General features: G+C 33.8%; 3 protein-coding genes across 3 annotated transcripts; 2 read left to right on the forward strand and 1 right to left on the reverse strand.

Annotated features, from left to right (window-relative positions):
* Positions 1 to 805: 805 nt before the first annotated feature.
* LOTGIDRAFT_233367 (hypothetical protein) lies at positions 806 to 5,104 on the reverse strand (the record flags this gene model as incomplete). Its single annotated transcript, XM_009059378.1, has 5 exons — positions 806 to 1,096; positions 2,012 to 2,187; positions 2,930 to 3,976; positions 4,366 to 4,522; positions 4,955 to 5,104. The coding sequence occupies 5 exons, from the start codon at positions 5,102 to 5,104 to the stop codon at positions 806 to 808; spliced, it is 1,821 nt and encodes a 606-aa protein (XP_009057626.1).
* Positions 5,105 to 9,515: 4,411 nt separating this feature from the next.
* On the forward strand, positions 9,516 to 13,922 carry LOTGIDRAFT_163281 (hypothetical protein; the record flags this gene model as incomplete). Its single annotated transcript, XM_009059379.1, has 5 exons — positions 9,516 to 9,737; positions 10,202 to 10,343; positions 11,028 to 11,879; positions 12,437 to 12,651; positions 13,581 to 13,922. The coding sequence occupies 5 exons, from the start codon at positions 9,516 to 9,518 to the stop codon at positions 13,920 to 13,922; spliced, it is 1,773 nt and encodes a 590-aa protein (XP_009057627.1).
* A 4,035-nt stretch (positions 13,923 to 17,957) lies between these two features.
* On the forward strand, positions 17,958 to 18,800 carry LOTGIDRAFT_121859 (hypothetical protein; the record flags this gene model as incomplete). Its single annotated transcript, XM_009059380.1, has 1 exon — positions 17,958 to 18,800. One exon carries the CDS (start codon positions 17,958 to 17,960, stop codon positions 18,798 to 18,800), a length of 843 nt encoding a protein of 280 aa, XP_009057628.1.
* Positions 18,801 to 22,911: the final 4,111 nt, after the last annotated feature.

Raw genomic sequence — 22,911 nt, forward strand, 5'->3', positions numbered from 1 at the left:
GCATTTTTTGATGTGAGTTGTTCTCTCAATTCAAGACAAATTCTTCTTCTACACCAGTTGGCCACACCTCTGACACCCTAGTCCCACACCCCCTGGGGGTGAAAATACCCCAGGTTGGGAACTGGGGGTTTAGAACATATGTTATCGATATTAATTCCACACATTTTAAACACTAAAGTGACTGCACTGGTCCAGGAATCCAACTGTTACAAGGAATAGCACAGATTTTTTTCCAAAATACAAGTTTGAGACATTAAACATTAATTTCACCTCCCAACAGCACTGGTCAAGGCCACCAAAGTTTTAAAAGCATAAAGCCTATATACATTAAATATCAATATAAGTTTTTAAAGCAGGATTTATATTTATGCTTCTTAAATCTTAACCAATCAAATTCCTTAAGATTCAAAATTCAAATTCATGCCATTTGATTGGATAATATCATTAGTTTTAGGAATTTGATTTCATCTGAGCAAATCATAAATATAATAATGTCTTTCAATTGAGACGATGATTTTCACTGATCCATCTGTTGGAATTTATTTCTTATTTTTACGCTTTCAATTTCACATCCCTCCATTTTTTTGACCAATAAGTCAATTAATATTACTAGATGTTCAAGTCTATTTAAAAGTTCTAGTTGAACTTGAAAATACTTCATGATCTAGTCTATTTAATAGAGCAATGTTGATGTTCAAGTCTATTTTTATCAATAATCCAATGTATTTTTATCAATAATTCAATGTAACTGGGTATTCAAGTCTATTTTCTTGAGTACTGTTGAGACAACACTTGGTGATCCAGTCTATTTTCGAGCACAATGTTGAGTAATGCGTTGTTCAGGTTTAGTCAACATGAAAAGCAAGTCTTTATACTGTGAGGGCCAGATATATTTCATGCTACTCTGTAACCAGGTTGGTATATCGCTTTGAGACGTGCCGTCAAGAATTACTGGAACACAGCGATGATTTCCTTTCTCTTTAAACTCGTCATAAATCAATTCATAAATGAACTTGGTATGTAAGCCGTCAGTGTTTATCTTGGCGTTGATATTTTCTTTATATTTTTTTGATGAACAAACTAACACAAAATCAGCCTGAAAATAAAAAAGAATCCAATTGTGAGAGATGCTGTTTTGTATGATCATTTGACTAACTTGGTGCTTGTGTCACAAACAATCGCAACGTGTCACAAACAATCGCAACGTGTCACAAACAATCGCAACACCAATTTACTGTGCTACTGGGCCCTGTTCCAAAAACAAAGTCGTACGATAAGAATTTGTTGTAAGCATTGAATAATACTTTTATATTTAGAAAGAAGATCGCTTGCCAGACAATGTAACAAACGCCCACTACCAGCTGTCAGAAATAATAACTAAGTCTTTAGTGGCTTTAATGAGATTTCAAATGATCTTAAAAATATTTTTAAGTCAAGGCAAAACCTGAAACAGTTCATTAAATTATCATCAAATTAAGACATGAACAAGATACCATCAATGTACACACAAGGGCAATAACTCTGAAACCATTCATCTGATTATTACCGATTTCGAAATTGATTGAGATCTCATCAATAAATATATATAAATATATATATATGTGCATACCAATTTTCATCAAGAACGGATAAAAACTGCTATTAAGTCAAGGGCAATAACTCCAAAACCGTTCATTTGATTGTTACAAATTTCAAAATGGACCAAGATCTCATCACTACATATCAGCATATCAAGTTTCATCTAGATTGGATAAAAACTGTAGTCTCTATAGTGCCTACAAGCCAAATTTCACACATTTTTACAAAGTCAAGGGTAATAACTCCGAAACCATTCATCTGATCATTACCAAAGTTAAACTTGACCTAGATACCATCAATAAATACATGCATACCATTGGATAAAAACTGTCTCTATTGTGCTTACAAGAAATGTGAATGGACGGATGGACAGCGGCGGCAGCAATATAATACATGTCCATATTTCCATGTGGGCGTATAAAATTTAACAAACCTCCTCAAATTTTCTTCTTATATCCTCTAAATTATCTTTTTTACCGTTTTCTTTATACACCATGTCGACAAAACAGAAAAATTTATTTTTCTCCAAACATTTACACAGATTTAAAACTCTCTGCATGTGTTTATCAGAATCATTTGAGTATGTCACAAACACTTTAATATTAAAAACTGAAACAATAGAAGCAAGTTCGCCATGAATAAGATACTTTAAACATAGAAATAATACAACAGAACTTTTCATTTTGTTACACTGAAGCCAATTAAAGAGATTGTAAAGTGGTTTTCTAAATTTTGTATGTGAATCGGGGACAATGATAGCATCAATTTGCACCATTCAAATTTTCAATCAGATGTCTGTGGTTCTTACAATTCTACTAAAACTAGTGTTTTATGACGTCACCCCCGCAACAGGTCTTATGTGATACAAACAAATTTTGTCAGGGTGATGTCATAAAACACTTAGTTTTAGTGGAATTGCTAGAACCACAGACGTCTGATTGAAAATTGGAATGGTGTAAATTGATGCTATCAGTGTCCCTGATAAGGATAAAAAATTGAGAAATCTTTTTTACAATCCCTTTAAAGCATCCTGTGCCAATCAACATTTTCTTATACTGCTGATATTACCTTTAAGAGGTAAAAACTGTGAAAAAGTTAATACAGTCAATCTAAGTCCTTGAAAGAAAATCTGTAAACATTATGGCTTAATGTTTACAGACTTACAGACTTTCTGTCGAGGACTAAGATTGGTTTCATTCGCTGTTGTACAATCCAATCAAATCGCTACATTCTGTTATACAAGAAAGGTGGCTATTGCAGTCAGGGTATTAGTATGACGTTTGTAATAGCCTGACATTGTGAAGATGTGGCTGGAATAGAACCTCTTCCTGCAAATGTATTGTCAACTCACCTCTTCTGAATTCAGCAGGTTTCATATTGTTTGGTAATGAAAGAGATTTTTTCATCATATTTTCTAAATGTTCTACATTACCATTGGCGTTACTCATCTGGTGGCCAGTTGACATGGATTTCATTCTCAGAATATTTCTTTCCTTCGAGTCCATTTTGTTGGCATTTCCCTCTCCTCCTGACCCAGATGATGATTCTCCATTTTTCTTGTTGTCAATTTTTCTTTCCGTCAGTTCACGGGGTACGTCTTTACGAACTCTTCCAATATCATTCACATCATTTCTGTTGACTTCAACTCCGTTAATTCTAATGTCGTCTGATATGTCATTTCTGACATCATAAGTCACATGACCATGTCGACGATTATTATTGGGCGATGCAGGATTTGATCCAGTTGATAACGAGTCATCATCCGAGATGTCACCATTGTACTCTGCTGATTGGCTGCGTACTGGTCGTGTATTGGTCGATAATAATGGATGACCTTGATTTTTGAAGATGGTTCTCGCTAATGGTGCTGGATCTTCCTGAAAATGATGACCAGGATCTGAAATCTCTCGACTGACTTGACGATCCGGATACATGGAATGATTAACTTCCAGACTGTGATATTCACGCCCTGGAATTTCTGGGTATCCATTGTTCACATTGTAAACGGGAGAAGGGGGGGATAATACAGGGTGACCATTACGTATTGGTGGAGGAGGCATTCCCACGAAGCCATTATGTGAATAAGAACGAGTGTAACAGTGGGGACTACAGCACTGGTTGCTAGAGTCAGGATGGTGACATACTTTAGGATTTTTTGGAGCACGCGGATGATGTAAAGGGGATCCGTGAGCAGTATACGGCGAGTCAAATGGAATTCCAGAATGAGACATGAAATAAGGGGACATAGAGGGCATATGGGCCATTGGAGGCATGTGGGTCATCATGGGCCATGCCCAGGGATGTGACCGGTAATAATCAGACGGGGTAAAGGGACTAAAACTGTTCTCCTCCCCTCTCTCTTCTTCTTCCTGTCTCTGTCGAGCAAATTCTTGGATTTCTGAAAAAAAGAATTAAATATCAAATGTAAAGGGTGAGAATCACCATCCTTTTAACAAATTGTACTTTAGTCTCAGAATTTTTTTAGCCAATCAGTAACAGTGTTCACAGATCACCGTTGAAATTTGAGCCTAGACAGCCTGGCTTGGCATCAGACAACTGTCTAGGCTGAATTCAAATTGAAAAATTGTTCAAGAAAATTTTCGAAAAACTGAATTGATTCGGTGTATTTTCGGGGCAAAAACGTATAAAAAAATGCTACTTTTGAACTTGACAAGGGTAAAGCTGGGGTGCAAACCATTTTTCTAGGGCTCCCCCCCCCTCCCCTGTAGTCACATTGGCACCACCATAAATTTGTATTCGAAGTTTGAAGAAACTATTAAAACTAACTAGGTACAGCCTCTAGTAGAATTGTATGGGCGTCAATTCGTGGCATCTCCTGTAAAGCTTTCAGAACTTTTTCCACACTGTTTCCAGGTTTTTTAATATAATTATTTAATAATTTAATTGTACTTCTTCCATCCAGGTGCTTCTGCTCTTCTATCACCTGTACAATGAATGAATGAATATATATGAATGAATAATTGTATGGATGAATGAATGAGCGAATAAGTGAATGAATGAATGAATGATTGAATGAACAAAAGAATGGATGATTGAGTGATTGAGTGAATGAATAATGGAATGGAAGAATGAATGTTTAAATGAATAGATGAATAATTGAAGGATGAATAAATGTTTGAATGGATGAATGAATATATTCAAATGAATAAAGTAGCAAAACCATGCAGTATGCAATGAGGGAAAATTTAGCCAAGACAGCAGCAATATCCTACACTTTTATATTTCCAACTGTCACAGAATCTTTAAATGGCCTGTAGAACATGGGGCCTTGATTTATTCTCCTATCCAAAGGACTAGACATTTTTCTATTGCACTATAATAAGTAAAATTGAAAATAAAAAAGAAATTGACCAACCTGGATCTCGTCTTGAGAATATCCCAATTTTTCAGCCAATAGTCTCCAGTCATTGCCAGTCACATGATTTAATGGATCCAGCTTATTGGCTAATTTAGTCAGGACTCCTGTTCCAACAAATTTAAACGGAATGTCCACTTCTTCTGACATTTTGGATGTTTGACCACGAATAACTGTAATGTTATTTCATATTTAACGAGTTGTTGCTGTTTTTTTAACACAAATTTTTTCCTAATTCTTCATTTTTTTCACTCTTAATCAGTCCATTACAACATCAGTCCTTTGCTGTGTACAATATCAATCTGCTACTGTATACATGTACTGTATTCTCTACTGTATTGTCAGCGCTTGATTTCTGAATATTATTTCCTTATCATCTCAAACCAATCTGCTCTGGTAGTCCTGAAAAAACAAGGACAGAATATTTTTCTAGTTTCATTTGATAAATTGATAACAAATAGATCTGTGTTCTATTTTCATAAAAATCTTATAGACATAATTTAGGCCTTAGTCTAATATTCAACACCTTAAACATTTTTGTATATTTTTATGAAAATGGCCAAATAATTCCAATTACCTTTTACAACCCTCTGCCCTTGTATACAAAAAATTAACTATAAAAGTTTGCTCAGCATTGACCAAGTAGATAATTTTGTACAAAAGCAAAGTGTTTGAAAATAGTCAATTGCCTGATGAAGACAGACAGAACCCTAATTCTGAAGAAATCGGTTTACCTTTGGCTTATACAAAATATATTCTACCTTACAAAGAAAAGTGTGATGTTTTATTGAGCCTGGAGATAAAACAGAAATAGTAATACATGTGATACAATCTGACTGCAAGCTATGATATTTACTACCAGAATCTCTATATGTCAAAAGGGCAGATCTAAATAAGCTTATTGTTATTTGTTGGAGAAACGGTCATCTTTTGTGAATATTTCTTTTATCAGCTGCTACAACGTTAGTTTTAGCTTGATGAAATATCGTACATTATATACACAGTTCAGTTGAAATTGAGTTCTATCAGCTTGGAAAGTAAATATTTGGACAACTATATCGTAGGTGACCGCTTGAAACTGCATATGACGATACATAACGCTAAATTAGTTTTACGAGCTTTCATGCACTACCAAAGTCAAACTGACTCAATATGGAATATATACGAGGTCATCCACTATATACAGATTTGACTGTATTTACCAGCCATGTCTGACTAGAGCTCCAAACTGTTGATTTAACTGTATTTACAGTCATATCTGACTAGAGCTCTGAAATGTTGATTTGACTGGTAATTACCAGTCATGTCTGACTAGAACTCTAGGATGTTGATTTGGCTGTATTTACCAGTCATATCTGACTAGAGCTCTAGGCTGTTGATCTAACTGTATTTACAGTCATATCTGACTAGAGCTCTGAAATGTTGATTTGACTGGTAATTACCAGTCATGTCTGACTAGAACTCTAGGATGTTGATTTGGCTGTATTTACCAGTCATATCTGACTAGAACTCTAGGCTGTTGATCTAACTGTATTTACAGTCATATCTGACTAGAGCTCTGAAATGTTGATTTGACTGTAATTACCAGTCATGTCTGACTAGAATCTCTAGTACTACTCTTGATTTAACTGTATTTACCAGTCATGTCTGACTAGAGCTCTAGGACTAGACTGTTGATTTGACTGTAATTACCAGTCATGTCTGACTAGAGCTCTTGGGCTAGACTGTTGATTTGACTGTAATTACCAGTCATGTCTGACTAGAGCTCTAGGACTAGACTGTTGATTTGACTGTAAATACCAGTCATGTCTGACTAGAGCTCTAGGACTAGACTGTTGATTTGACTGTAATTACCAGTCATGTCTGACTAGAGCTCTAGGACTAGACTGTTGATTTGACTGTAATTACCAGTCATGTCTGACTAGAGCTCTAGGACTAGACTGTTGATTTAACTGTATTTACCAGTCATGTCTGACTAGAGCTCTAGGACTACTCTTGATTTAACTGTATTTACCAGTCATGTCTGACTAGAGCTCTAGGACGAGACTGTTGATTTAACTGTACTTACAGTCATATCTGACTAGAGCTCTGAAATGTTGATTTGACTGTAATTACCAGTCATGTCTGACTAGAACTCTAGGATGTTGATTTGGCTGTATTTACCAGTCATATCTGACTAGAACTCTAGGCTGTTGATTTAACTGTATTTACAGTCATATCTGACTAGAGCTCTGAAATGTTGATTTGACTGTAATTACCAGTCATGTCTGACTAGAATCTCTAGACTGTTGATTTAACTGTATTTACCGGTCATACCTGACTAGAACTCTAGACTGTTTATTTGACTGTATTTACCAGTCATGTCTGACTAGAACTCTAGGCTGTTGATTTGACTGTATTTACCAGTCGGAGTCCTTTCATTTCATTAATTGATACAATGATAGGGCCTACTATTTGTCTATAGACTATATGTCTGACCTGATGACATGACAGAGCTCTATGCTGTTGATTTGACTGTATTTACCACTCATGTCTGACTCGTCTTACTGTTCTTTGGAATCTTCGGAGACAGAATTTTCCAGGAACCGGAATGACATTTAATTTAGACCCCTCTGTCTGTGTCAAATGCAACGAAAACAAGTCGAACAACTCAGTCTCAACTCGAAATGTCAAGTGTCGCTTCGGTGATCATGTCCCCACAAAATTCGACAACATTTATAACCATAAAATCATGGTCGCAGCAAAACAAATATCAAAATTTACCTTAGCAAATGACAAACTTTAGACATCAAAAGCTTTCGCGAGTGTTAACCAGAACTACATTTTCTTCGCATTCACAAACACATCCTCGCCATTTTATTTTATCTAGTTCAAGAGTTGTTTGTTGAAAATATTCATCATATTCATGTAGTCGAGTTTAACAAGGTTTTAGCTGTAATTTCAATACAAATAGACGACTGGACAATCAGTTGAAACCGTGATTATCCAGTTGTCTTTTCTTCAGGATCTAACGTTGACTATTCGACTGGTTAAACCTGTCTATAGATAAATATTCTAGAAACACCACTAAAATAACTAGGCCAAGTAGGTCAACTACGATTCTTGGAAAACAATGATATCATGCCCAGAAAAAACTATTAAAGTTTTAAAAAATGATACGAAGAGTGAAGTAATGAACGATTTGTTACATATTTGGAGAAGAAACATGATTGTAAGCTAAAGAAAATGGCTGACAATGAAATGACAGAGCTTCAAAACGTTTATTAGCAGGTGAATTATACTGAATATATCTTGTTGATTTGAGTTTGACCTGAATAAAGGCTGAAATGGAGTAGACTAACACTTTGAGTTTCTTAGAAACTATTTCGACAATTGTCGAGGCTGCTTTCTTTGTTTGTTAGAATGTGATCCTATCCTAAAAATATCATAGCTAGCCCATTAAAAAAAATACTACCTCTTAGAATGAACATAAAATTTAAAGTCTTAAACTTGGTCAAAAAGTGTATGTTGATTTGTCCTTAAAGCCAAATACATATTTGGAACGCTGTTCTAAGCATGTTTCAAAATTATTTAGTTTAATGAATTTCTACTAAGTTTTATGGATGTTTTGGATTATAAAGGAATTCTGTCATATAGTTTGGATACCAGAAAAGTCCACTGATGAACAAAGACTCATTTTAACCAAGTTTAAAAAGTTCAATTTTTTCCAACAACGGTATGGATAGGATAAGACACAATAGTCATGTTAGTTTTCTTTTTTTTCAAAGCGTGAAGCCATTTTGATTGTCAAGAATGATATTAAGTGACTTCGTTAGGGTTAGGTAGGGATGGCCATAATTATGTTTTTTGATGCCCATTTTTGTACCATTGCAGTGCAAATAGCCTTGGCCATTTATTTAACTAAAACTATTAATATAGTTTGGGCCGTGTTTCACTTGTATTAGAGACAAGGTTTTTTACTTTTACAGATAGATAGTCTTTTTGCAGTGGTGCCCGACCTTCTTCAGTTCTCACACCCCAGGGGCTGGAGCATGTTAGATCCCTTTCAACACCCAAAATAACTAGGTTGGCTCAATGGGAAAGGGGCACAACAAGAAGGGGGCAAAATGAAATAGGGGCAAAATGGGAAAGGGACTTTATGGGAGGGGAGGAAAAAGGGAATGAATTGGGAATAAACACTTTCAACTGTTATACATGCACTGATTGAAAAACATGCATCAGAAGTCATCAACTATATAAATCTCCAAACATAAATTCTTCAATTACAACCACACCCCGAAAATCAGTCAAGCATGGTAAATTCCACTCATGACAAATCCTGTTGATGAAAATGAAGATTTTTGTGTGTGAAATCGTCAAATCGAGCCCAAAAGCTGAATTTTCAGCATTTCAAAGCTTTAAGAGCATATTCTTTGTTGTCTTGTCTGAAAATATTTTCACTGTGCTCAACACATCACTTGTTGAGCCATAATATTAAACAAATAAGCTTATTAAATCTTTCATGTACTGTTTAAATATTTTAGATTTAAATGGCATATGACTAACTGGCACGTAATCAAAAATGGCGTCTGCAGAAGGGGACCGACTCAATGGGTTAAGAATATTGACTGCAAAATTTCCGAAAGAAAATCCAGATCTAGCTCCAATAGTGAATCTCATGTTCATACCACCAAAAGTTTTGCATGAATTCATTCTTCTCCTGAATATCAAAGATGATATGGGGGCAACGAGAGATTATCAAGGTTTAGGCAACCATTTTGGATTAGATATGTTCGAGGTTCTAGTAAGTATTTAAAGATATTGTAAACCTGTTTTCTAAATTTTGTATTTAGATAGTATTAATTTGCAGCATTCTAATTTTCAATCAGACCTCTGTGGTTCTTGCAATTCTACTAAAACTAAGCGTTTGATGACATCACTAATCTTATGTGCTATATCGCTTAGGACTTCGTAAAACGCTTAGTTTTAGTGGAATTGTAGGAACCACGGACATCTGATTGAAAATTGCAAATGGATACTATCAGTGTCCCTAATACACATAATGTTTTTAGAAAACCTTGTTCCAACCCCTATAAATCTATCTATATCTCATAGGAAATAACTACCAACATCTACATTGTTTGTAAAGCTGGAAGCAAACATTAATACATTATTAGCTATGTGGACTCTCTGAAAGTTGCTATTTATAGCTCTGAACTGGAAGGCCTAATGTTAAGAAGGGGAGTAACTCAGCATATTGTTTTTCAGAATATTGAACGTTGTCCTTACCCAAACGCCACAGCAGTGCTGTATGAGGGGGTGAAAAAAGGAAAGAGTTACTTGGACTTGTTGGTGTTTTTAGTTGAGAATGATGTTGATAGACTTGACTTGCTTTTAAAAGCTTGGCCAGGTTTGTTTTCTTTTTTTACTGGGAAATCTTGAAATATAAAGGGAGTGAGTCGTTGAAATATTTGAGATACCAGCTGAGTTATGTTAACCCTCGTTATGTACATCATAACTTTATGACAATTTGAAAATTGGTTGACAGTTATTGTATTGATGCTAATAACCAATCAAATTTCTAGTTTGGTGCCGGACTTGTCAGTTGTTGGTTTGCTCAGAAATATATCCAGAGATCTCAGACTTCCTATTAGAGGAATTTCTCTACTTTTTTGGCCGATAATATTTTTTTTATTTTCAAATAAAACCACTAAAATTTGGGATGAAAAGATTTCTGTATATAGGAAATGACTAACAAAGTATCTTAGAAATGAAAATCTCCACAGTGGCCTCTCTCTCAGCTGATATTTTGCAATTGCTCTATTGGGATCCCTGAGCTCCTGAGCGACTCTTAGATTCTACCAGTTGCAAAGTCGAGCTGAACACCTGGTGCTCCATTGGAGAGTTCTCAACAGTTTCCATCTGTGTTAAAATGTACACTAATTTTTCCAAATGACTTTCTTTTGCTTAGTTATAAACAGCACAATAGTTAAAACATTACTTTAGCCCTGGTCCAGTGCCCTGTATAAATAACTTGTTACTCTCAATCACCCAAGACAAATGACTACTGTAATATATTTTTTCCCCTTTTCAGCCACTTTGAGGGCATATCAAGATTATGAAATGAGTCAAGTTCAAAGTCACTATCCAGGTCAAAGGCACTATCCAGGTCAAGGTCAGGTCAGGGGTCAACTTCAAAATACAACACAATTAGTGCCAACACAAGCTTCTTGGAATTGCTCGTCCTCTGAGGTTTCGTCTGATCAGTGTAGTTTATCACAAAATGACCTGAATTATGCTGAGTCTGTATTCAGTAATATTGAAAACAATCACTATCCGTCCACTATTTTATCAGATGAAAATACAGTCGAGAGAGTGTCAGACTGGATTAATGGGACTGCCCAACAATCATCCAGTCGTAACACTAGAGTTCAAGGTCATAGACAACCAGTTGAAATAACTGACAGCATTGAACTCTCTGTGTTGAATATTTCTCCACAACCAAGGTTAAACATTCAAACAAATCGAGGAACCTCAAATACTGATCCTGAAGTCGTGTCCAATACAAGAGATTTAACCCTTGAAGACGAGGGTTATGTGGATGGTAACCAAACTTTTTCTAAAAGTATTGAAGCTGACTCGAGAAACCCCAACATCGTAGCAGTCACGGTCCATCGTGAGGATACAGACACTCCTCTTCCTATTAGCAACACATTAGATGAGACAGATAGTCAGGGATTCTATCCACCATCTTTAATACCCTCTAGCTATCATATCGATGAAAGACCAGGAATGAACCAAATCAATGAGGAGGAATCGGTCACTCAGAGTTTTATTCCACCAAGTTTTGTCAGTGGGACAATGACCTCTGACCTTCAACCCGATGCAGAGATCATCTTAGGTGGAGAAGCCAATTATTATTCCAGACCCTTGCCAAGTATTTCGGGTAAGGCTTAAAAATTATATACATTACAATATTGGTTATAAAATATTTTCACTGTTAAAATTGTGCTCAATACATCAATTGTAGAGTGATATAGAAATACCACTGTTAAAATATTGCTCAATACAACAATTATAGAGTGATATAGAAAAATCACTGTTAAAATAGTGCTCAATACATCAATTGTAGAGCGATATAGAAATTTTCCTTCTGCTTCTATTTATTTTTTATGTAACTGTCACTCCTATATGTTGGTTAAATCTGATATGAAAATCATATGAAATGGACAGACTCGCCACTCGTTTTACTAATCATGCATAAGTCTCAGAAACGAAAAGTTCCTGATTAAGCTAATCAATTATAGTGTTCTCAGCTCACCGTCAAAATTTGATCCATGTGTGTTCAACATTAGCCGTGTTTAGATTTGAAAGTTAAAAAGACGACTTGTCCTTCTTGAGACTCTACTTTATATAGAAATAGAAAGTAAAATTCCTAGTTTTTTATAAGCCCACATGAAAGACTGGTTTTAAGCTGAAGTAAAAAAATGATTTATATTTCAGAAAAAGGAAGACCTATACGAGTTTTGGTGACCGCCGTCAGTGATGAACTTACCTCAAGTATTGTTCAAAATCTAGTGCGAGATCTCAGCAAACATGATATTGGCTACGTGGCATATCTTCGTGAGGAACTGAAAATCAATCCACCGCCCAGTCGAGAAGAACTCAGCAGCATTCGGTTGCAACACAAAACCTGGTTGAAACAGATATTTACACAGGTAATTATGACTTTATCTATTGTATGAGTAAAAGTAAAAAGTTTTTTTTACATAGTTAAAGAAGCAAACAATACATAAATATGCTATGACAGCGTTATTGATAAGACTGTCTGTATGAACATAATGAAACATTGAGTTAATAAACGTTAGAAATAGTATATCTATATATCTAGTGATTCTATATAATATTTGATAACACTGTCCGTGTGAGCAAGTGTAACATTGAGTTAGAAATAGTATATCTATATATCTAGTGATTCTATATAATATTTGATAACACTGTCTGTATGAACATAATGAAACATTGAGTTAATAAACGTTAGAAATAGTATATCTATATATCTAGTGATTCTATATAATATTTGATAACACTGTCTGTATGAACATAATGAAACATTGAGTTAATAAACGTTAGAAATAGTATATCTATATATCTAGTGATTCTATATAATATTTGATAACATTGTCCGTGTGAGCAAGTGTAACATTGAGTTAATAAATGTTAGAAATAGTATATCTATATATCTAGTGATTCTATATAATATTTTGATAACACTGTCTGTATGAACATAATGAAACATTGAGTTAATAAATGTTAGAAATAGTATATCTATATATCTAGTGATTCTATATAATATTTGATAACATTGTCCGTGTGAGTAAGTGTAACATTGAGTTAGAAATAGTATATCTATATATCTAGTGATTCTATATAATATTTGATAACACTGTCTGTATGAACATATGAAACATTGAGTTAATAAATGTTAGAAATAGTATATCTATATGTCTAGTGATTCTATATAATATTTGATAACACTGTCTGTCTGAACATATGAAATATTGAGTTAATAAATGTTAGAAGTAGTATATCTATATATCTAGTATAAATATTAAAATGTATATTTTATGTGTTTGCTATTTTTCAGTGTGACTGCGTCATAATGGTGGCAACAGAACATTATCTTGACTATGTAAAACCAAAATTTAACCTAAAAGATTTTTTACATCGAAATAATGAGACCAATCAACATCATCGCGAGGCACAAAAACAGATTTACAGCATGGTGGAAAAAAGGTTTAGTAAGAAGGGTGCAGCTTCTAAAGAACTTATCCCTGTTCTGATTAATGGAAGTAAACAAAGTGATGTTCCTGATTGGATAAGAAATCGTTGTCTTCTGTTTAAATATGACAACGAACCAAAATCAGTATTTAGTCATTCTACCCTCTATCAATTCCTCACATCCCAAGTTGGTGTAAACCCAGTCTGATTCAAATTACAATTCTGTATTTTTTTTTATTTTTATGATATTTTTAGTGTAAATTGTAATCTAAGAAAATTTCTACTAAAGGCCTGTTCCAAAGGTAGTATTTTTAACCAATCAATATCCCACAATTCCTTATTTTATCGAGATACGGGTTCTACATTACATGCTTAAATTGGATAAGAAATAATCTCATAGGGAAGGGTCTTTGGTTAAAAAAAACTATAAAACAATGGAGACCAAAAATATCAGGAAAAAGAAAAAAGATACAAAATGAAATCTAATATTGATAAGATTGGCATAACCCACCTACAATGGCTGGTACATAATGTCTCAAAAAAACTTGAGTGGCATCTCTAAAATGACATTTTTGTTTTTACTGATTCTGATATATCATTTAAAGACTTGTTATTATATTATATTATATTTTCTTCTGTGTATTTGAATTCTAATGAACACTAGACTTAACACTATCTCTACCAGTTCATATGAATGAAGAAAGAACTATTAAAGCGCCTTAACACTAGGACTGATGTGTTTTGTTGGAAATATTCTATTATTTTGTGTTTTTCCACAGGTAATTGAAATTGCATTAAAAAAACTATTTCATAGAAAATTCCACTACTTCCAGTTTTCTTAACATTCCTAGACTCATATTATTATATATGTGTTATGGTTGATTTTATATTTTATTTTGATCAGGCTACTTATGTTATGTTTTTTAAATCTTCAGATTTTCTTGTTTCAGCATATAAAAGCATTTATTTAAAAGCTATAGTTGATTTTGAAAGTTTTACCACTACTATGTTCTTAAAATCATTATTTCTTTTTGTGTTGGCATGGAAAAGGCATATATTTACAGTGCGTATCTTAAGATGTTTATTGAATATCCTCATGTCCTCCATGGTTGTGATGGTAGGTATTTTATTTTTATTTTTGAGACATTCCGGTGATGTTATATTTTTTATAACTTGTGTATATTTATCAGTTGTTTATATATAAACATTTATTTAGATTTTTTTGAACCCATGTGAAAAATTTGCTTTCAGTTAATGATGACCTACAAATTTCTTAAGTGATTTCTGATGACTTAATGAAGGCCTAATGATGTAATCTCCTGTGATAACTTGGTTATATGGCGTATGAATACACAACAACTTTCAACTAAAAATGTACGAGATGATGGAACATGAACGATGAACTTTCAAAAATGATTTTTCATTCGTTTGCAAAAACGACTATATCAACCTTGCGGTATTTTATTTATGTTGTTGTGTATTCATACTTTCATAGTCAACCTAGCGACGTAGGGGCAGGGCTTAAAGTTAATTGACAGGAGTTGTGTTGCTGTTTGTTTCACTTTTCTGACAATAATGATAGGTTTCACTATATTAGGACAATAATTTTATCCTTAACCAATCATAAATGTCCATGTATAAACAGTCTGGATAAACAAAAAAAAAACTTTTCGACCTTTCTTGATCGGTCACTCATTGGAATTCTACTGGTAATTCTCTTATAATTTAGCTAATTATAAATTAATTATGGACATGTGAGACAAACTGGTATTTTTCCAAGTCATTAGAACACCTCTACTCTATTTATATAAGTATTAGCATTTTCATTTTCATAAGGGAGGCCATCTTTAAGCCATTAATACAACCTCTATTAGCTTTTAGATATATTATTAACCAATCATATTTCTGTATAATATTAAGGCCTGTTATATTGGTATTAATGGTTGTGTTTATTGAGATATTTTGGATGAATTTTATAATGGTTATATTATATTTTTGATACTATTATTTTATATATTTGATAATTAGGTGTTGTGATTTTGATATATCTATTAAACTGAAAAATAGGGGTCTTCCCTTGAGGTCCATCTTCACAATGTCCAGCTATGAGGAATTCGTCTTACACCTTAATTCAATAGCCACCTTTCTTGTATCACAACAGTTTGTAAATGCTGCAATTTGGTGGATTGTATGCTAGTGAATACAGCCAATCAGAGTCCCTAAATAATAAGCTATAATGTTAACTGTTTGTCGAGGGATATGACAGGCTCTATTTGCTGGCACACAATCCAATGTAATGGCTGAATTCCATGATACGAAAAATGTGGCTATTGCAGTCAATGTATAAGTTAACTATAGCTTGACATTATGAAGATGTCGAAAGTCAAGTAAGCAAAATTGTGTTTAGGCAACTTCAGCTAATTTTGTGTAAATATTGCTGGTCTGTCCTGAATGAATTAACATCAAGGAATACGCAAAGTGCTATGTGGAAAATTTTATTTCAAGTTGACTTCTACCAAAGACCTCCCCCTTATTTTTTGAATGAATTAACCTGCTGGTGCATACTGTCAATCAAAATTATTTAGTGTTATGTATGTTTGGAAAAGTTCACTTTAAGTATTAGGGGTGTTTTTGTTATCTTTCAAATCTTATGCAGCTAAATTAGTTAAGAAAAAAGTTTTGTATGTAAAAATATTTTTTTACGCCCATCAAACTGTGAATAAATTGAAGGTTATATTTTTCCAATTTTGTTTTCAATCACCGAGCATGAGATTGTACTGTATTAAAACTTGCCATTTTATTTTCATTTTAAACCAGTTTTAAGGGAGTGGGGCAATTGGAACAGAGGCAATTTGTATTTTCATATCTAAGACTATGGGGTGTTATGGGCTACAGAACCCCACTTCACAAAAAAAGTATGATAAATTCTGATGCAACAATTGCCTACAATGTGGGTCAGACTAGTAGTTCAGCAGAGATTGATTCATTTACAGTGTCATTGTACAAAATAAAAAAGAAATGAGCTCTCTGGGCCTGAGTACAAAATCTGATCGACAAGGCTGCTTTCAACCAATTATGGCACCAAATGACCCCATCTTTTCAAAGCAAGAAAGATTTCTGCTTTTATGATTTTCAGCATCCCCACCCCCTCAATCAAAAAATGTGTGTTTTTTCTCGAGAACCAGCACCGCATATTAAGATGTCAGCCGCACCCCTAGAAGTGGGCGCACCTTTTTCTCAGAACCAGCACAGTATATTGTTGTCAGTCCCACCCCTAGATGTGGTCGTACCATCCCTTTAAACCACTCAATGTTGACAAAAGCGAAAGATGTTATTTCCTACTTTCTGATTGGTCCATATTATATTAAGGTCAAAGGTTAAAAACATGGCGTGACGGAATAAATTGATTGAAAGTCATCTTCATTCTTCTTTCTTTCTGCTCCTAGTCACTTGATTCGTAAACTTTTAATCAAAATGGCGAGTACGATGTTCAGACCGTTGGGATTTAAAAAGGTACAGTAAAATCTTTCTGAATAACCAATATCTACTATGTTTTCGAAAAGAAAGTCCCGCTAATCTGGGAATCTGAGTACTATTAATAGACTGCACTCTGACTTGATGTAAAGCTTAGTGCAATAATAATAATAATAATAATTTTATTGGCCATGCTTAAAAACACCTTGCTTGTATGGAGTTTTATTTTATACAGACAATTGTCACCAAACGAAAGACAACAGAAAATTTTCTGAAATGTGGCCATTTTCTGTCCGAAATGTAGATCATTTTCAGTCCGAAATGTGGGTCATTTTCAGTCCGAAATGTAGATCATTTTCAGTCCGAAATGTGGGTCATTTTCAGTCCGAAATGTAGATCATTTTCAGTCAGAAATGTTGGTCATATTCAGTCCGAATTGTGGGTCAATTTCAGTCCGAAAGGTGGGTCATTTTCAGTCCAAAATGTGGGTCAATTTCAGTTCGAAATGTGGGTCATTTTCAGTCCGAAATGTGGGTCATTTTCAGTCTGGGTTGTGGATCATCCTTTTCAAGAGAAATTTCTGGGAAGACAAATGACATGCGATTGAAAATTTATTTTGATCATTAACCGTTTTGCAGACAGTCAGTGTATCTTTTGTTTACTGAATTTGACACAGTTTCAACATGAGTTTGTGATTTTCTTTTAAAATACTTCTTTTTTTAAATTTCAGAGCTCCATAATTACTACCGTCTGCTCAAGATGGATTTCCATGGAAACAACTTCCACCAAACGCATTGATACCAATCTTTTACTTCAAACTGCATCAACGACGGGTTCCAAACGTCCACTGGTCATTCTATTTAGTTGGTTGTTGGCGAAAGATCGTCATATAGCCAAATATAGAAACTTATACACCAGTCAGGGATTCGATGTTTTGAGTATCCGTGTCAGCCCCACGGAAGTTCTGCAACCCAAAAAGGCTCAGGACGTTATTAAAAAAACTCTTGGAATTTTACAAGAAGCGGAGCAGAAATTGAAGCCTTTGGTCATCCATGGTTTTTCAGTTGGAGGATATGTTTGTGGTGAGATGATGGTCGAGTTGGAGAAAAATGCAGAAAAATATTTCGATGTTCGTCAGCGATTATTGGGTCAAATTTTCGATAGCCCTGTCGATTATGAAGGGGTCCCTACAGGATTTGCTAATGTTTTATCCAACAACAAAATGATTCAAAAACTTTTGAAAGTTTCGATTGAAAGTTACTTAAAATTGTTCAAAAACAGTGTAACAAAATATTATATGGCATCGTCAGAAGCTTTTCATAACAACTCTCTAGAGTTACCTTCCTTGATGTTGTATTCAAGAGCGGATCCTATCGGAGTGGACAAAAACATTGAAACAGTGATGAAAAAATGGAAAGCAAAGGGCCTGCCTGTTCAGACCCGCTGCTGGCAGAATACACCCCACGTTAGTCATTTTCACCATCATCCAGATGAATATGTTGAATCGATCCTTACATTCATGGATTCAATCGGCCTGGGATCAGTCCATACACCTAACAAAGATATTTTCGAAGAAGAAAAAGAAAAGTTTACATCTAAAATGAGGAATTGAAGAGGACAGATTTTGTTTTACATATAAGGTATCAGGACCCTGTTTCTCAAAATTTGTACGACTAAGTTTGCAAGTTAAGTGATGAAAAAACGTTATTTTTGATGTTATCAAATGGTTAGTTTATAACGTTTACGCTAGTACATTAATCTGCGATATTTTGAGAAAAAGGGGTCTAGGGCTGTTGATTTTATTGAATTTACCAGTCATGTCTGATTAGAAGTTTAATAAGCCTGTGTAGATAATGAGTTTTCGCACCAGCTGATTTAATGTCTTAGTACAGTATCTTTGTCTGGTATCAAACATCTTCACAATGTTGAGCTATTACAAACTGTTTCTAATAACATGACTGTAATAGTCACCTTTCTTGTATCATGGAAGTTTGTAAATGCAGCCATTTGATTGGATTGTACGCTAGTGAATACAGCCAATCATACCCTTCAACAGATAGTCTGCAAACAATTAGCAATAATTGTTACAACTCTGATTGGCTGTATCCTATCAATCGCCTGTATTTCATGATACAAGAATAGTGTCTATAACAGTCAGGGTATTAGACTAAGTTCGTAATAGCCTGACATTGTGAAGATAGTATCCTATTTGTTGTGACAATTTAAAGTCAATGCACATATTTAAGCTTACAATTCATGGACCTCATTTGACCTAGACAGTTTGATTGCTTAACGATGGTTCTTGTATCAAATTTAAAGATGGTTTTGGCTGTCATGTAAAATTAAAGACATTTTTTCACATTTATTTTCAAGAGAATTAATAACTGGTACTACCTTGCCAATTTGCAATTTGAATTTTGTATTAAATGTTATACATTTGATATTAAGCATGTTCCCATTTGTATATATAGTTACGTATTGTATATTGTTGTTATTAAGAATTGGATTGACTAAGGCTGAGGTTCCCAACCTTTTGAATGTAGCGCCCATATTCCAGAAACCGGCATCTGAACGTGACCCTTCAATGTAAAAACAAAGTTTCACGTTTTACTCAACATTATCGTTGAATATTTGACAGCAAATTATTGATTAATGTCATGGTTGTGCCTGTTTCCCAGCGATAAGTTATGCAATGTTTGGCTCTTCACCACTCAGCGCAATAATCATGTCCTTCTTTTTCCTGGTAATGTTATGATTACATTTTTTCACAAACCATGTTGATTTTCAAAAACGTTTACAGACTAGTCCACAACCCCAAGAAAAGTGCTTCGAGACCCAGAGGTTGGGAACCCAGGCACTGAAGTTTGCTACCCTTTTACAATAAACCTACTGGAATTTGTCACCTCGTATTTTGGACCAAGATCATAAATTTTCATGATGTCAAATGATTCAATATGACTTTGGGAAACCTCTCTCGTATGAAAAAGTTCATTTTAACATGATTGATCCAATATGAAGGTTTGCTCCATTTTACATAAACCTATTGCAATTTGTCACCTCGTATTTTGGACTGAGATATATAATATTCATGATTTTTAAACGGGCCAATCAACATGAATATTGGCAAATCCTTTGGTATGAAAATGGTCATTTTTGCTAAATGATTGTTATAAATTCTAGTCACTTTTACATAAACCTTTTGGAATTTGTCATGTCAATGTATTTTGTTTTTGGACAAAGTTTATGATTATGACTATCTTCATAATTTCAAGCTATTACGAACATTCTTGTATCTTAGAAGTTTGTAAATGCAGCAATTTGATTGGATTGTACAGAAAGTACAAAAAGTCTGTAAACAATAAGCCATTATGATTAGTCTTTCTGTTCAGGCCTTTTATTGGCTATATTCGCTGGTGTACAATCCAATCAGATCACTGTATTCAATGATACCAGAAAGGTGGCTATTGCCAAGGTATAAGTCTAAGTTTGTAATAGCACATTAACAGTGTGAGGTTGGTTTCCTGGATATACCAGTAAGTTTAGATAGTGGTCAATATTTGATCAAGATATAACGGCAGCAAATATTTAGCTCAGAATACTGTAGTTTTAATTGTTTGACATTGTTTACTTAGATATTTATATAATTTTTAACAAGTTACCATGGTAATAATGTTGAATATTTGTTCGTATTTATCACAATATTTAGTTTATTTGTACCACCTAGTACAAGATTTTGACCTGTTAATTTTTAAATGGCTTATATCAATCCAGAAAAGAATTTTTAAAGGGTAGAATAGTTAGATCTTAGAAATAACTGACAAAATGAAATTTAGAAAAACCTGTCTCGTGATTTTTTTGTTGTTATACACAAGCTTGTTGAATGCTGGTAAATAACCCACAGAAAAAAAAGGAAACAAAGTTATTGTGATCTACATTTTACAATAATGAAATATTTTCACTGTTAAAATAGTGCTCAATGCATCAATTGTAGAGTGCTATAGAAATACCACTGTTAAAATAGTGCTCAATACATCAATTATAGAGAGATATAGAAATACCACTGTTAAAATAGTGCTCAATACATCAATTATAGAGTGATATAGAAATACCACTGTTAAAATAGAGTTCAATACATCAATTATAGAGTGATATAGAAATACCACTGTTAAAATAGAGTTCAATACATCAATTATAGAGTGATATAGAAATACCACTGTTAAAATAGAGTTCAATACATTAATTATAGAGTGATATAGAAATACCACTGTTAAAATAGTGATCAATACATCAATTGTAGAGTGATATAGAAATACTACTGTTAAAATAGAGTTCAATACATCAATTGTAGAGTGATATAGAAATACCACTGTTAAAATAGAGTTCAATACATCAATTGTAGAGCATTCTACATTTTATTAAGATTGTAAATATTGATGTTATTGAAGGTTAATTAAATCCAAACCAAAGATAATATATACCAGTGATTCTATGTTATTAAAATGTATTTATTTATTAGTGCTTATTGTAATGAGATGAGATCTATATGTCCATTTTAATTAAATTGTTAATTTTATGTTATTGACGTGTTATCGATTCAAAGGTGAAACGTGGGTCATATTTTCAAAAACAAATCAAGATTTTATGAAATAAAGTAATCTGATTGGATGATAAAACTAAATTTGAATTGATTTCAGTGATTGACCAATCAGGTGTTTGGAATACTTAAAATTTCATAAGATACTTTTTTAGAATAAGGCCCCTGATTGGATAGCTTAGCTAAATTTAAAATCGATTTTAGCGATTGACCAATCAGTTGACTGAACCCTAAAAGCTTCATAAGTTACCTTTTTGAGAATAAGGTCCTTGATATAAATGAATTAAAAATCGATTGACCTATCAGAGGACTAGAAAACTAAAACAAGGTCCAGGGGGTCCTATTCTTGATAACTTAAATTAATATTAATTGCATCAAATCACTCTTGAAAATCAAAGTAAAATTCACTCATGTTATTGATACCTCAGATTATGTTTATAACCCAGCACTATTTTCCTTTAAAAATCCACCTTGTTGTTTGTTAGAATTGATGGTTGAATTAAAGGGATTATAATGAGGTTTTCTAGTGACTGTTATAACATAATTGGCGTCACCCATGTCCTTCTGTCTGTCTGTCTTTCCACAATTGATCGTATATACTCAGAATGCACAATTCTTGAAGGCGAAACTTGGTGTTAGTGTTAATTATTTTTTAAAAAGTTTGAAAGAAGTGTACGATTTTTGTTTGAATATTTCATACTGGTGATTGTTATAGTACTGCACATTATTTTTAATCAAATTCAAAGCTACCAGTGGGCATATTATATTACCAGGCCTGGCAAGCTATGTTTATGTATATCAGGGAAGCTAAGGCAGCAATTTGCACCATTCCAATTTTCAGTCAAACGCATGTCTGTGGTTCTGGAACTTCCACTAAAACTAAGCGTTTTATGATGTAACCATCACAAAGGCCCTTAGATATTATTATCATTATTGCTTTGATGACATAATATAATTCAAATTATTTCAGGAACTCCAGACAAAGGACATACATTTTAAGGTGTAAATAGAAGCAATTAGATGGATGTGATACAAAGAAAATTGCTAGAAAACCAAGTATAGTCCCTTTAATCTAAAATCTTGGTAAACCTAATAGATATCTACTGGGTGACCTGACTCAGTGTTAATA

This window comes from Lottia gigantea (assembly GCF_000327385.1).
Source record: "Lottia gigantea unplaced genomic scaffold LOTGIsca_39, whole genome shotgun sequence".
Classification (NCBI taxonomy): domain Eukaryota; kingdom Metazoa; phylum Mollusca; class Gastropoda; family Lottiidae; genus Lottia; species Lottia gigantea.